The 14744-nt window shown below is 50.6% G+C and overlaps 1 protein-coding gene across 1 annotated transcript; it reads right to left on the bottom strand.

Annotated features, from left to right (window-relative positions):
- Window positions 1–250: 250 nt before the first annotated feature.
- Window positions 251–2765, bottom strand: MSX1 (msh homeobox 1). Its single transcript, XM_059470738.1, has 2 exons — window positions 2276–2765; window positions 251–840 (listed from the first exon to the last, which is right to left on the bottom strand). Exons 1-2 carry the CDS (start codon window positions 2709–2711, stop codon window positions 410–412), a joined length of 867 nt encoding a protein of 288 aa, XP_059326721.1. The 5' UTR covers window positions 2712–2765; the 3' UTR covers window positions 251–409.
- Between the last annotated feature and the right edge of the window lie 11979 nt (window positions 2766–14744).

Here is a 14744-nt window from a genome sequence, read left to right as displayed (position 1 = left end):
GTCTCTTGACCTCAGCCTTGCAGAAAGTAAGAGAAATGTCCTGTCTTTCAGTCCCCTTTTTCCATCTCTTCCACAGTTCCTTCCCCTGCGTCAGGGGGCTCTCTGCAGGCTGCCAGCTGGACCCAGTAAAGCAGGACACACTCGGCCCATCACCACGCTGCATCTGGAAAAAGCTGGGGCAATGCCTCAGGTGTCTGCCAGCTCCCCAGGACTGCTGAGGAGACCAGAACAGTGCTGGGATAAGGGCTCAGCATCAGAGGGGGAAGCAGAGAGGTCAAGCAGAGCCAAACTGGAGGAGTCTCTGCCATAGGCTCCACGGGGAAGTCCACAGAAAAGAGCCAGAGGAGCAGGGAGGGAGTTTGTGTGGAGCCAGCGGGAGCAGACAGCAGGGCTGGGCTCGGCTCAGGCTCTATGTGAGGTGGTACATGCTGTATCCCACATGTGCTGTGTACAGTCCCACAGGAGCCACGGGCAGCCCTGCCCGCTGAAAAGGGCTGGAGGCACCGTACAGGGATGCACCGGCCACGGCCGGGCCGCCCAGTGGGAAGGAGATGCCAAAAGCAGCAGGCGGGAGCATGGGCTTGGCTGCCATCTTCAGCTTCTCCAGCTCAGCCTCCTGAAGCCTCTTGGCCTTGGCGCGACGGTTCTGGAACCAGATCTTCACCTGGGTCTCGGTGAGGCTGAGCGAGCTGGAGAACTCGGCGCGCTCGGCGATGGACAGGTACTGCTTCTGCCGAAACTTCCTCTCGAGGGCCAGCAGCTGCGCCGTGGTGAAGGGTGTCCGGGGCTTCCTGTTTGTCTTGTGCTTGCGCAGGGTGCAGGCGGGCGGGCTCAGCCGTCCTGTGCCCGGGAGCAGCCGGGGAAGAGGGGAAAGGAGAGACACCTCGGTTAGCAGCGGCCAAACCCCACAGCCTGCAGAGCCCCCTCCCTTGTCAAAGCTGAGGTGGAGAAAGGGAGAGGTAGGGTCCCACTTCAAGTAAGGTGCCCCAAATCACCAGGGTTGCCTGGGGCACGCTGAAAATTGCCGTCTCCCTTTCTAAAAAAGAGAGCTGTGCTTCACATCAGGAAGCTCTGACTCCATTGAAAATGCCCGGCAACGGGCAGGAATCAGACACCCACAAACCCTGCACCTCCTGCCTTCACGGCTACCTTGGCTCATGCACAGGAGACGCAAATAAAGGGAATGGCCTTCCAAAAAGAAGGAAAAAACTCCTGTTTTTTTTATTGGATTACAGGAAAAAAAATAAAACGGGCTGGCTTCTCAGTCTCACACCCTCTTCATTAGGCCCCTGGGAACCGGATTAAGCATGTAATTAATTACGAGGTCTGAATTGACACTCATGCTGTATCTACCACTCTTCACTGGCCTGCTCCTCTCTTATTTAACATTTCTAAGGGTCTCCAACATCCATCTGTCCCGGTTTACTTAGCAACAGCAAATTTAACTTTGCAATTTAAATAAATTAAACCACTGCTTTGCTCTACACAAGTCCTGTCGGAAAACCTGCCGTTTTCCAAGGGACAGAGAAAGCAGCTCTGTTTGCAGCTTTGCTAAGGGCACCCCAAACGCTTGGAGATCCTCAGACCGAGGTCATCCCTTTGCACGGGATCCCTGGCAGGAAGGGAGCGCGGCCAGGCCGAGGGCACCCGGCCCATACTGCCCAGACCCGGGCTCGGCGCAGCCACTGGAAATTACCGGCCTTCTCTGATCTCGGCTCTCACGCTGTTTTCGTATTAATTTAACTTTCTCTGCATTAAAGCAGGAAAACATCACTGATTATGACTCTTCGGTGTTCGGACGTGCACCATTTAAGACACCACCCGGTGGGGCTGAAGCCCGCAAAGCTGCCGCTTCTAAGAACCCGGTCTGTGCGCATCCTTAAGGAATTACTTGAGCCACTTTCTGACGAGAGGCTCAGTGATGTTGAGTCGAAATTTACATAGCTAGTTCGAGCCCCAGGTTAAATTAACAGGCTGACCGCGTTGCTTTTTCTTCTAACCCCCCCCCCCGTTAACATTTGGCACGAGATGTCAGCCTGGCACGGCCGCTCTTCCTGTGCGCTCGCAGCCATCCTACACTCTCGAATCCGTCCAGTACTTTGGACGGATCGAAGTGGCCCAGAAAAGTGCGAACAGCACGGAAAAATATACCGGGAGAGGCAGGCAGGGCGAAAGCGACAGGAAAGCCCCGGTCACCCGCGCAGCTTTGCCCTCGGTCCGCCCGGCCCCGCGGAATGTCGCAGCCAGCCCGCAGAGTTCCCATCCCATTACTTACTCGGGGGAGGCGGCGAGAACCGTGGGGTTTGCATCCAGGGGCTCCGCTCCTGCTTCTCGGGGCTCTCCGCCTTGACGAGCGTGTCCTCGGGCAGTTTGACCAGCCCCCCGACGGAGAAGTGCCCGCCGAGGGGCAGCGGGGAAGGCGGCGCCTCCGCCGACAGCGCGCCCAGCCGAGGGCTGAGACTGGCGCGGGAGGCCGCCCCAGCGCCCTCGGGTCCGTCCCTGCCTCCCGGCTTCCTGTGGTCGGCCATGAGCGCCTCCACGCTGAACGGCAGGAGGGATGGGGAAACCTTGGGCTTGTCGCTTTCCTCCTCCCCGCCCATCGCCGCCGCGACGGGGAGCGCGCCGCCGCCGGGACTGCTGAAGGCGGATGCGGGCAGCTCGTCGCTGCGGACCCCGGTGGGCGCGGCGGTCATATCCACAGCCGGGGCCATGCAGGGGCAGCCGACCGATGCCACCGCAGCGCCGGGCGGGAGCGATCGGCACCGCCGCTCATGGGGCCGGGGGACGCAGGCAGCCGACAGCACGCTCCAGCCCCGCGCCGCCGGCACCGCCTCATAAAGCGGCGCGCGGGCGGCTCCGCCCAACCGGCGCGCGGGGGGCGGGGCCACACCGCCCCATTGGTTGCGGCCCCGGCGGCGCGCGGGGGGGCGGGGCCGGGACTGCCGTCGGAACGTCCCGCGCGCCCCGCCCCTCCCCTCAGCCCTCTGTTCCGCTCCGCGTCCCCCGGGCCCGCTCCACGCCCCGGCTCTCGACTCGGGACGGAGAGAAGGGAGCCGGGCAGCCGGCGCAGTCCTCCGCTGCGGAGATGGGAAGGCTCAAAACTCGGGCAAAGATGCCGGCCTTTCTGTTCGTAAAGAACAAGGGAGGGAGCCCGAGCCCGTTCTTCTTCAAAACTAGCAAATACCGGGCTGTCCCGAGTGTGACCTCTCAAAGGGAAGAAGACCCTACCCGTTCCGCTGTCGTTTTGAGTTTTTTTTGGGGGGGTTGTTTGTTGGTTTTTTTTTTTGTTGTTGTTGTTTTATTTTGTTTGGGGTTTTGTTAGTTTAGTTGGTTGGTTGGTTTGGTTTTTACACGATCGCCGGCCCTGCAGTGTGTTCGATGTGACCGCGTTTATATCCGTACCCACATACACAACGCATAAATTGAGCGACTTCTTATGGCATAGATGTGTGCGTGTCTGCAGATAACGAAATGTTCGTTCACTTAAAAAGGAACATATAAGCCCCTGAGCCCTTAAAGTCCCGGCTATTTTGTTTTGTTAATTCGTTTTACGATCTCTTATCCCCGCGCCCAGGACGGATGTGCAGTAAAACGGAGCCGCTCTCTAATAACGGGATTGGCCGCTCGCTGAGAAAAGTTTATTGATAGCTGCAGGGCTCTAATCTCCTCGGAACACAAGAGCCTCTTGCAGTCATTTAAGGGCAATTATCTAAACGGGGAGGGACAGCGAATTCCCTTTCCTTTTAACTGGACCCTATAAAGATGGTAGATTAGAAACATATAGATTATGAAATGAATTGATATAATAGACATTTTACTAACTGATAAGCAACAGGATCTGACTGAAATGAATTGTCCTGCGCGCAGTTCCACACACTTATCTCACACACGCGTGAGCACATGCCCTAGCGGGGTGTTTCCTGCGTCCCGCACATACATCGCACCCCGTCCCGCGTGTGCTGGGCTCACGGAGGGTCCCTCTCACCCGTGGAGGTGATCTGGAGGCGGTTTGCGGGCTGCTCCCGCAGATTCCTGTACATGAAGGTGAACGCGCTTCGCACAGACATATAGCTCACGCTGGTACCTCCAGCTGCCCTCCTGCTCCGTGCCGCCCGCTGATCGCTCCTGCCCGGCGGGAGCAGCGGCGCCGCCGCCCAACCCAGGCCGGCTCCGGGCCCCGCCGGTGCCGCTGCCGGTGCCGGTGCCGGCGCTGCCCGCAGCCTCCCCCGCGCCCCATCGGGCCGGGGTGCCGGGTCGGGCCGCGTCGGGGAGAGGGGGTGGGGGTGCTCGGAGAAGCGGCTGCATTGCTAATTGCGAGAATAAACAATCTGTCACGATTAGTCAGTGCCTCTAATAGGCAGACAAGTGATGTTGTTTTTAGGCGCCAGCAGCGGTCTGATCAAAGGCTTCAGCTGGAGGGGGACTATTGAGGACGTTAACCCGCATCAAGGGAGCAAGGCGCCTTAGCCCTGGGACATCGGCACATTCAGCCCGACAAAATTAGTTTGCTCTACCAATCACAGGACATTTTCCCAAAGCCCGGTACTCGTCTCGAAGATGCACCCCCACCCCGACTAAGAAAACACGCACACATATCGATGCATCGTGTTTTCCCGTGTCACGGTGTCCCCTCCACCCGATCCTACAGGTAGGATCTTGTTTTGTTTGAGTTTTTAAATTATTATTATTTTCCCCCTGATTCCTAACTTCACCACGCAAAAGAAGAAGTGATATATTTATTAGACCTCGAGGAAGCCCCTGGGCTGAGTTCAATCTGGTTGTTTGATGGCAATATGGAAATTAAAATTATAGCTGCTGGGTTTTTCTCCCTTCCTCACTTTTCTTTTGCACAATGATTTGAGCAATGGGATGTTGCTAAGGTTTGAAGAGATGCGTGTGCGTCCCATACCGGGAGCGCGATCCCGCTCTCATTTAGAGTTGACAGAATGAGATAATTAGCTCTTTATTTATCTCTCAGCAATGAGCGCTTTGTGTTTACATTTCTGTCATACTCGCTGGTATTTCAATCACTGTAGCAATCACTACAGCAAGGACTTGATTCTAATTTACATGCTGGCTTTTCATCTGTTTGGCTGGAAACGAAATGCCAGTAAAGTTTCTTTCGTTTCTTGCTCATTTTTATTTACCTTCTTTCTTAATGAAATCTACAAGTTTTAAGTTTGGAATGGAGAAAATAAATTTATAAAACGAAATGTCCCTCAAGATTGACTTCTGTGTTCAGAGGGAAATTTTTAGTTTCCAAACTCTTCCTCCCTTGCTCGCTGCAGTTTAGGTGACCAAAACACCACCGGATTTTAGGAAATTTTTAATACCTGTTTCATGTTGCTGATACTCTGGTTTGCTTTTAGGTGCCTCTCTTATGTTCCGCCCTGGGCTGCAAGAAAAATCGAAGTGAAAGGGCAGAGGGAAATAGGTGACTTTATTGGTGCTTGTTCCAGTCCGGTGTGTTTATTGGGAGCCGTGGCGTTTCCCCGAAGGCAGTTGTGCTAGATAACAATATTGGGCAATTAGCATCTTAAACAGTCCCGTTTCAGTATAATGAATGTGCTAGGCAAAGCCATTACCCATAGCATTTTATTTCGGTGGGAATACAACAAGGGCTGGGAGGAGTGCGTGGGGGATGGGGAGAAAGGACAGGAGGCAGAGCTAAGCCAATTCAGGGCATTGTCTGACTTTTGTAAACGTTATCTTTGACTTAAAGGCAGAACTCAGAAAGGAGAGGGGTGTTGTTGTTTCCCTTGTTTCTACTTTATTTCTCCCGAGACAGCAGCTCTTCGGAGACCAGACGGTCCGGCAGGACACGGGCCGGCTCTGGGGACGGGCAGCTCCGGGGCGGTTCAGCCGCGCCGGGCACCGCCTGCGCGCTCCCTGCGCGCTCCCTGCGCGCCCCCTGCGCGCCCTTCAGCCGCCTTGCTTCATCTCTGCGAGACTCAGCCCTGGGGGCAGAGAGCCAGAACTGTCGCAAGTGCTAAAATGTCCCGCGGGCTTTACAAGCCCTCAAAGCCCTTCAAGTACTCAAAGCCCTCCCTGATTCCGTCGCTGGTTTCCGAGTGTCGGCAAAAGGCGAAAACACCTCAGTTCTTTGCTTTTTGTCTTTCCCAACTCCGTCTCCCCCTTTATTTTCATTTTCTCTTCCTCTCTCTCTCTCCCTAATCCTTTCTGTCCAGATTAAACATAATCCAAACTACTTCCAAGGCTTCAGGGACCTGGGCTGGTCCTCGGGAGGTCACCAGGAGCTGTTTGGATGGCCAAACTCCAGTCGCCGAGGCGTCCCCGGCTCTTTGAGGGTCGGAGGAGTCGGGCTGAAAGGAAGGCACTATTTCAAGTGGCCTAAATTAATTTGATCGCGACATTATGATGCACTTGGAAAAGATGAAAGAAAAGGCTGGCCGTCTCCGCTAAGATCTCTATAATTATAGATAATATATCCTATTTCAAAGCAATTAGCTCAATCAGGCGTAACGAGGCACTTTGCTGCCAGGGAGTAACAATGCCTTACGGTTATTTAAGCTTCAAGATGTCAAGCAGACTTCGAGACTCTGCTCTGTCCAAAAGGGAACTTGGCTGCCTTGGTGAAAGCCCCATGGCTAAGGCACTGGTTTCCCTTCAGTGACAACACCCCTATTTAATTTAATATATTCTTTTAAAGCTCTTGCAAAGGTGTCGACTCTGCTGGAGAAGAGCACCGTCCTCCAGGTGCGTTTGGGGCCGGCGCCTGTGTGGCATCACCTCTGCCCCTGCCAGCCATCGCCGACCTGCCTCACGTCGGCGGCTTGCTCCAGGATGCTGGTGCTCTCCGAGCCTTTCCCCACTCGGTACCTTTCTCTCGTTGGCTTTTCGGGGTGGTTCCTGCTATGTCTCACGGAGTTCTGCAGGAGCAGTCGCTGATGGGGCGCACTAGTGGATTCGCTGTCTCCAGCCCCAGTGCAGACCTCCCTGCCGACTCAGCGCCTCCTCCAGCCCCAGGGCTTTACCCGGCCCTCGCCTCGATTTTTAGCTGAAGCGCTTGCAGATGGCAAGATCGCTGTCGAGAGCCCCGAGGGCATTGCGTTCAATGTGTGCAGAGGGGACTCTGCAGTAACACCGAGCCCGCCGGGGTGTGTGAGGGAGCTCTGCAGTAACACCGAGCCCGCCGGGGTGTGTGAGGGAGCTCTGCAGTAACACCGAGCCCGCCGGGGTGTGTGAGGGGGCTCTGCAGTAACACGGAGCCCGCCGGGGTGTGTGAGGGGGCTCTGCAGTAACACGGAGCCCGCCCGTGTATGAGGGGGGCTCTGCAGTAACACCGAGCCCGCCCGGGTGTGCAGAGAGGGCTCTGCAGTAACACCGAGCCCGCCCGGGTGTGCAGAGAGGGCTCTGCAGCAACACCGAGCCCGCCCGGGTGTGTGAGGGGGCTCTGCAGTAACACCGAGCCCGCCCGGGTGTGCAGAGAGGGCTCTGCAGTAACACCGAGCCCGCCCGGGTGTGTGAGGGGGCTCTGCAGTAACACCTCCAGGAGAGCACGGCCCAGGGCCCTCCTGATCCTGACTCAAACCCGCAAGTGGGGTGGGCAGAGTGGGCTGTTGCCCCCTGCCCAGGGCCGGTGGCTGTGGCTGGGGTTTAGGCCGAAATGCCAAAAAGCAGTTTCTGCCCGTTCTCCGGAGCCGCAGAGCCGCTCCCCGCCACAGCCGCGCTGGGCCCGGGGCGCTCCGCGGGGCTCCGCAGGGCCGGGCCGGGCCGGGCGCTCGGCGGGGCCGCCGCGGGCGCAGGGCGGGCCGGGAGCCTTTGCCCAGCGCGGCACGGCGCGGCCCCGGGAAGCCGCTAGTGCAGAGTCGTGCTCGCACGAATCGCTGCCGAAGGAAAATTATTAGCTGTACAATTAGCCTGTCAGCATTCCTTTCAGGAATTTTTACTGTTGGGGCATAACTGAAGGGAAGAAAAATTATAAATACAATTTAAAAAATAATGCTCCAAACCGGTAAAGCAGTTCAAGGGATAGAGGCTGGCGATGTGAATGCGAACTAAACAAAGTTTAACTGTGTCTCCTTCTTCTCCCCATGTGCAAAATGGAAAGCTTATTACATGATTCACTGTGAATCACTATATTGAATGCGATTATTATGAGTGAATGATAGTCAGAGCTCTGCTAGCCCTTTATTTCTTAGAGGCAAAAGTATAAAATATGAAGGATATAAATGATCTTCTCTCTGCTCTGTCATAAAGGACATTCATTCAAAACTGCACTCTCTCTTCCGATTGCTTTGGTGCCCCCGAATTCCACAACCATCAAGGTGGATTATGAAGAGTCCCAGTTTATTTGTCTTCATGTCCTTGTTTATTGGTGGAATATCACAACATGTAATTTGTCCCAAATTCTTTAAGATGAGAAAATAGTTTGTGGTTGAAGGAATCCATGCCAGTACTGCCAAGGGAGTCTCCAATGCTCAGAGCAAGTCCATTATCATGTTATTTTATAGCATTTCCATATTTAGTCCTCATTTCTCAGGCGTCTTTTACATATTGTTGCATAAGAAAGGGATTCAACAGTTCTAGTTATGAGATTTCCTACATTTTTTACAGGCGGAGCCAGTTTACAAAAGCTGTATTGTTTGTCTGAGGTCTGGGTTTCCATTTGGGGTAATTATTGTATTCCCAGTCTTCTTCTAATCATTTGCTCACAAGGACAGGTTTTTTTTCTCTCGCCTTTTGAAGAAGATGAAATACCCCAAAGTTGCAAGACTTTGAAATAATCCTCCCACTTCTTTGTCTATTGTGTAAAAGCTATTTCTTACATCTCTCTAAATTACTGGAAAATATGTGACACAAAGGACCACATGAAAACATACAGCACAGTAGAAATGCATGTCACCACATTTTGAAAAACTCTGCAATCCTCATCTAAGCCTGATCCCACTAGAGAGGTGTGTGCAAGTGGAAGGGGAGACCAAACACAAAACAAACCCACTTTTCAGAAGGAAGTACATTTCAGCTCTATAATAGTCAGCTCCTGAGGAAAGAATGTCTGTAGAATGGAAAATGAAGTGAAAGCAATGCCTGTGTGTGTCAGGGCTGCCTGTGCAGAAGAATTTCTCCTCCAGCTGCTGCCTCCAGCTGCAGAGCTGTAGGAGAGCCGTGAGCCACGGCCCCACAGGCAGACACTGGCTCAGCCTGAGGCACAGCAGTGGAGCTTGGCAGATCTCTTCTTCCCAGCACCCCTTTTCCACCTTCCTGCTGGTGTCACACAGCATCCCAAGCCAGACTGCTTCTTCCCCCACCTTTAATTTGCATCGGTAAAATCCCAGGCCCAAGAATATCCCTCTAAACTCACAAGGAATAAGTTAGGGGAAAATGTTTATTTTCTTCCTCTGCTAAGATGCTTCAAAAGAGATTGCCTTAAGCCAAAACCTTCCCCTCAGGGAAACATATATTTGTGCAAATACATATAGAAGGATTTTAATTTTTTGTGTAAAGGAAACTACAGCTAAACAGCAGAGTAACTGGTGTCAGGTATTTTCCAGACTCTGTCAACTGAAAAACAAAACATCATCACACTCCTGCAAATATCAAAGTCATCCTCAAGTATTTGAAAGTCCTCATGATATGCAACCCCAGCTTAGAACCTCCAGAACTGCCTTATTTTAGTGATGTAACCTCACCACATCATTTTGCTTAGTGGCAGCTGACGGCTAGATATGATACTGGGAGCTACATCATTCTAATAAATCAATACATCCAAACCAATTCACTGCCAGAGGAGGAATAAAATAAATCCCAACTATTTTGTAGGGAAACACAGCTTTTAGAAAGCTTATGTTCCTCTAGACTTTCCATCAACCACAAACATAATCTAAAATGTTCTTGGCTTGCCCACTTCTGGGCTGATTAGCTTTTGGAACAGAAGAGAACCTTTCTAGATATTGGTCTGTCTTGTGCTGCCTTCATGTTATTGTCAGTGTGAGTGCTTTTGACATTATTTATGTAGAGAGCGTGGGGTCTCTTTTGGTGTTGGGTCACTTTGCTTTTCAACATCTGGGGTTTTTTGTGTTTCTCAAAGCTGGACTTATTTCAGCCTCTCAAACAGTGTCAGACTTCTTGCAATCCGTGGCTTTAAGGTACAACAGCCTCCATGTACCCTCCAGTCCCTGCAGGGCAAGCCCAGGCCATGGGTGGCTGTGGGGTGCCCAGAGCAGCACACCAGCTGCTGCCCACCACCCTGCCAGCAGCACAGACCACACTGAGGAGTGGGATGGTGTCCTGCCATTGGGTCTGAGCTTGGCTGGTTTGGAGTGGCACCAGGTGCAGTCTGTCCCCTGCTGTTAATGGTCTGATTACCCCTGGATGGATTTAGGTCTGTTTGATTTTTACTTCTGAAGCAATCTTAAGATAACACAGAGACACAAGGAGGAGGCTCTGACAGCAGGCAGAGCAGGGACACGTTCAACACACGGAATTAGTTATCTCCCTGAGGTTTGCTGCTGCTATTTTGCAAGTCATATCACCTTTTTTATGCAGAAATCTCCCATCAGAGTCCAACCTTTACTAGTTACTAAGTGCAGCTGCAAACCCTGGCAATAGGTGACATAGAAGCACACACACACACACACACACACACACACACACACACACACTGCACATCCTGACTCCCACACTGTGGTCATGTGGTCATGGGGGCTTCAATCTGGGGGCAATTCACAGCTCACATGACCCAGCAGTAGCTATTTACAGAAAAAAATCATGTGCAGCAGCCTCACAGGTAAATTCAATCCTTCTCTCTAGCTAACACGAGTAGCTAAATGCCAGTGACGTATAAATCCAGGGACTGAAAAAGAAATGCCACAGGAGTGTACACAGACTCGGCAAGGAATGGAAGCAGTACATTCACTGATAGTGACAGGGAACACCTCTATTCCAGCAGAAAGTTTGAAAAATAAGGGTGGGAGGGAAGGAGGAGAAGGAAAAAAGGGGGAAAGGAGTAGCACGAGCATCTTGGAAAGTCACCGGAAGCTTTGTTCTTAGGAATAAATCTGGCTTCTTGTGATCCCCTTTCAGCAGTGCTGGCTGGGAGCCAGCTGGGTCCCCTGGAGTCCCCCTGGCCTTTTTGTCTGGAGCCTGGGAATCTGTCTAGAGCACAAGGCTGGGGGGACCAGACTTGTATTTGCAGGAGGGGTAGGCTTAGGCAGTGCTCACGTAGAGGAAAGGGAGTTTGCAGTGCTCAGACCTTTGGGAAATTTTCCCCCAGGGCTGGTGGGTGGGCAGGGGAGCTTTTCCTGCTTTGGGGGCACTCTCCAGGGAGATGTGTGGACTAGGGAGCAGGAGGAAATGCAGGCTGGCTGTCTCCAGGCCTGAGATGCTGGAGCAAATGGGGTGGGATGGAGGGATGGAGGGGAGTGAGCAACGCTCTCTGGCCCTCACCCAGCTGGCCTGTGCAAGTTGTGCCAGGGTGTCTCACCCTCCCCAAGACATTGTTGCAAAGGCAAATGCCAAATAAAATGATAAATTACCAACAAACAGAACAAAACCAAAAGCTTTGGACCCATGGAGCATTATATTTCCCTTGCCCCACTAGGCCTCCCTTTCTGCAGACCTCTTTTAGAGTGATGAAAACTGGGCTCTCAAATCTCCCTGCCAGATCCAAAGATGCTGATTGGTATCTTTCCAATACTTATGGGTTTTCACGCATGATTGAGACCTTTCCAAAGATTTATTCATTTATTCTTTCAGATTCAGTTATCCTGCTATCCAGTTATTCTGCCTTTATTTTTGTATTTCCCCCCGCCCTCTTTATGACCTTTAGAAATAAAATTCAATTTATTTGGCTACTTCATAGACAAAATCTAAAGCCTGCCTTAATTTGTAGTTTACTAGCCTTCAGATGTGAGACTACATAGAGAGCCCCTATCTGATCAAATGGCTGGTACACTGACACAGTCCAATTATGTGAAAATATATCCTTGCTTATCATTTCAAATATCGTAAAAGTGGAGAAACTGAAGTAGCTCCCTGTCTGTTGGATTTTCCTGTTCAGACACACTTGTTTGAACAGGCACCGTGAGACTTTTCTGTCATCTTGGAGGAGTTCAAAAAGCGTTTTCTCCTTGAAAGCCCTGAGATGGGTGATGGTGGCCACCCCCAGCCAGCTCCCAGTCAGGCAAGGCAGGGAGAGGGTGAGAAAGGGATGTCCCCTGCAGCTGAGGACTCTGCCCTCTGGCCATGAAATGCACCTGGCATCTCCCTGCAGCCTCCCCCAGCTCTGCCCCCAGACTGGCCCTGCTCCCAAACTGGTACTCACCCTGCCCCACAGAAACCCCTGTCCCAGCCTGGTCTCTCTGCATCCCACTCCCCACCCAGTAAAGGATTTTTTCAACTTTTTGATAATTTCATAGGAGTAGGTTTCATTGAAATCATTGATAACGTTATTAGAGTTGAGTTGAGTATATAAAACTCAACTATAGTTGAATATATAAAATAGGTCTTGAGGATTTTAAGTATTCTTATGCTTTCCCTTGCTAAGCATCTGCAATAATTCTGTCTTTAGTAACTTGACAAAATTGGTTGTCTGTTAAGGCATATGCAGAACTGGTAAGACACTGAGAAAACCAAATTATGTACAATAAGTTACTGCTTTTGAAAAATCATATTTTCTACCAATTTCCTTCTTTTTACCATTTTTTTACTCCTTTTTATTCTCAATTGTAAAGATGCAATAAAATTCACTTTTTCTTGAAATAGAACTATATTTAGTAATTATATTTGATAAAGAAGATTACCTCTTTTTGCTTTGATCTGATTTTGTTTATGTTTTTGTTGTATTTGGGAAGACTGACATACAGTGCTGACTAGGTCTTCCAGTGTGCTTCTCTGTGATTCTTTAAATCAAGTTATGGCTGAAAAGAGCCATAGTGCTCAGTCTTTTATTTAGCAGTGCTATCAGTTTGCAGACTTGAGAAAGACAAATTTCTTACAGAGAGAGGAAGGAACTTGTGAACAAGTTGAAGCAGACTGTAAAGTCAGAGATATGAGTAGCCAAACCAGTCAGAGGCTTCTCCAGATACAAGGATGTTGGAACCAGGTGGGAAGCATTCCCTGGCTCAGCACTGTAAGGGCAGGGTGCTATTTAAAGAATAGCTTGCAATGACATTTTTCAGGTATCTTTATGGGAAGTGTTGAACATACTCAATTACTGAAGCATAAAATAGAAAATGAAACAAAAATCTCTCCTGCAGGCTGCAATCCTTAAACACAGAGCACTCTGAGTTCCTGCCTGGATCAGGGGGGACTGAATAACTGAGAGTACTCCATACAGAGCCAAGGCCACTCCACACAAAGCCAGGTGTTTATCCCAACCCAGAGTCAGGCTTTGGTTAAAGGAGGGTTGAGCTGGTAAAGCTCCAGGGACCAAGGGCTGCTCTTGATTCACATGTAAGAGACCATCTTGCAGATGATGTTGCCTTGCAGAACGTAGTGAAACCATGCAACTGTAGGCTTGATCACCGAATTCTGGTTGCATCGCTTGAAATGGAGAATTGCACTTTGGGAGTTGCAGTCTTCACACCTGTCATCACCCTGAGAAGTTTCTGGGTTCATTTATAGTGTATAAGGACTGATGGAAACATCACATTCCTTAAAATGATCTCCTATATACATAACAGGCCTTTGCATTTTATCCAGTCATAATAGCATTGTGTTCAAAGGTGTGTACTTGGATAAAAGATGGCTTCCAAAAAGGTAGCTGCTCTTAAGCTGGAAATATAAGAAGTCATCACTGAAAGTCAGAGATTGTTTTAGCAGTTAATTACCTGAGCAGTAAGAAGCCTGTTTTAATTCCAGCATAACTCTCTGTTCTCAGCTTTTTTGTGTCGTTCTATACAACTAGCACTTCTAAATTAAGTGGTGAATGATCTTTCCTCCTGTAAGGAGATGAAACCTTTCTCATGTTTTCTTTAAGTAAAGAAACACTTGGATGGAGTTGTTTCTCCATCTATCTGCCCTTGTTTGCAGTCTCTAGTCCCATCTGTGTAAGTCTTGTTGACACTCACTCCAGCATTGTGCCTTTCTCCAAGTGCAGACTGAGGCCTGGCTTTGCTGTTACAGGGTGCACTCAGATGGTGTATGCTGAGGTGCTTGAGCCTGTCCACCCTTCTGCTCCTCATGTCTCAACACCAGTGAACTTTGGGTCTGTCACTGAGCACTTATCCTACTGCCCAAAGCAACCACAACCTACCAGGAGCATCCACACAGATGGCACTTGTGAATTATTCAGGTGTTCTCAGCATTTACACCAGGAGCTGGGTTTGCAGGGCTTCCTGCACTCCTCCATAAGGTATGAGAGGTGAAGAGGCGCTAGCCCTCCACAGATGAACCTTCCCCCTGCCCTTTACAGCAGCCTTAAAGGGAAAACCCTGTAACAACTGTCAGCTGTGTTTGGATATGGAGTCACTTCTGCTTCTTACGCATGTCCTAAAAAATCTCATGGGATGCACCATAGCTTGCAGATCCATGAAAGGGCTTAGTAGACATCTGAGCTAATGGCAACAGATAATCTATTACACTGTAATTCACACCCTGCACTGACTTATCCATCACTTTTCCTCCTTCTTTTAGCACCTATGTACATTTTCTGTGCTTGGTGTGCCTGTCAACTGGGTTAACAGTAATCATTAAACAGGTTGTAATATTCAGCATACAATGTATGTGTTACTTCTGTAGAAACATACATTTACTGCAGGCCTCATAACTTTTGCTTTACT

The sequence above is a fragment of the Ammospiza nelsoni genome, chromosome 4 (assembly GCF_027579445.1).
Source record: "Ammospiza nelsoni isolate bAmmNel1 chromosome 4, bAmmNel1.pri, whole genome shotgun sequence".
In the NCBI taxonomy this organism is placed as follows: domain Eukaryota; kingdom Metazoa; phylum Chordata; class Aves; order Passeriformes; family Passerellidae; genus Ammospiza; species Ammospiza nelsoni.
Note: the sequence above shows the minus strand (reverse complement) of the source record. Positions and strands in the feature narration are given on the sequence as shown.

Bases quoted from the DNA above. Each gene is read 5' to 3' on its own strand.
- MSX1 (XM_059470738.1), bottom strand. From the start codon at position 2,711: ATGGCCCCGGCTGTGGATATGACCGCCGCGCCCACCGGGGTCCGCAGC. The intron at 841-2,275 runs GTAAGTAATGGG...TCCCGGGCACAG, and splicing joins GTTCTCGCCGCCTCCCCCGA to GACGGCTGAGCCCGCCCGCC.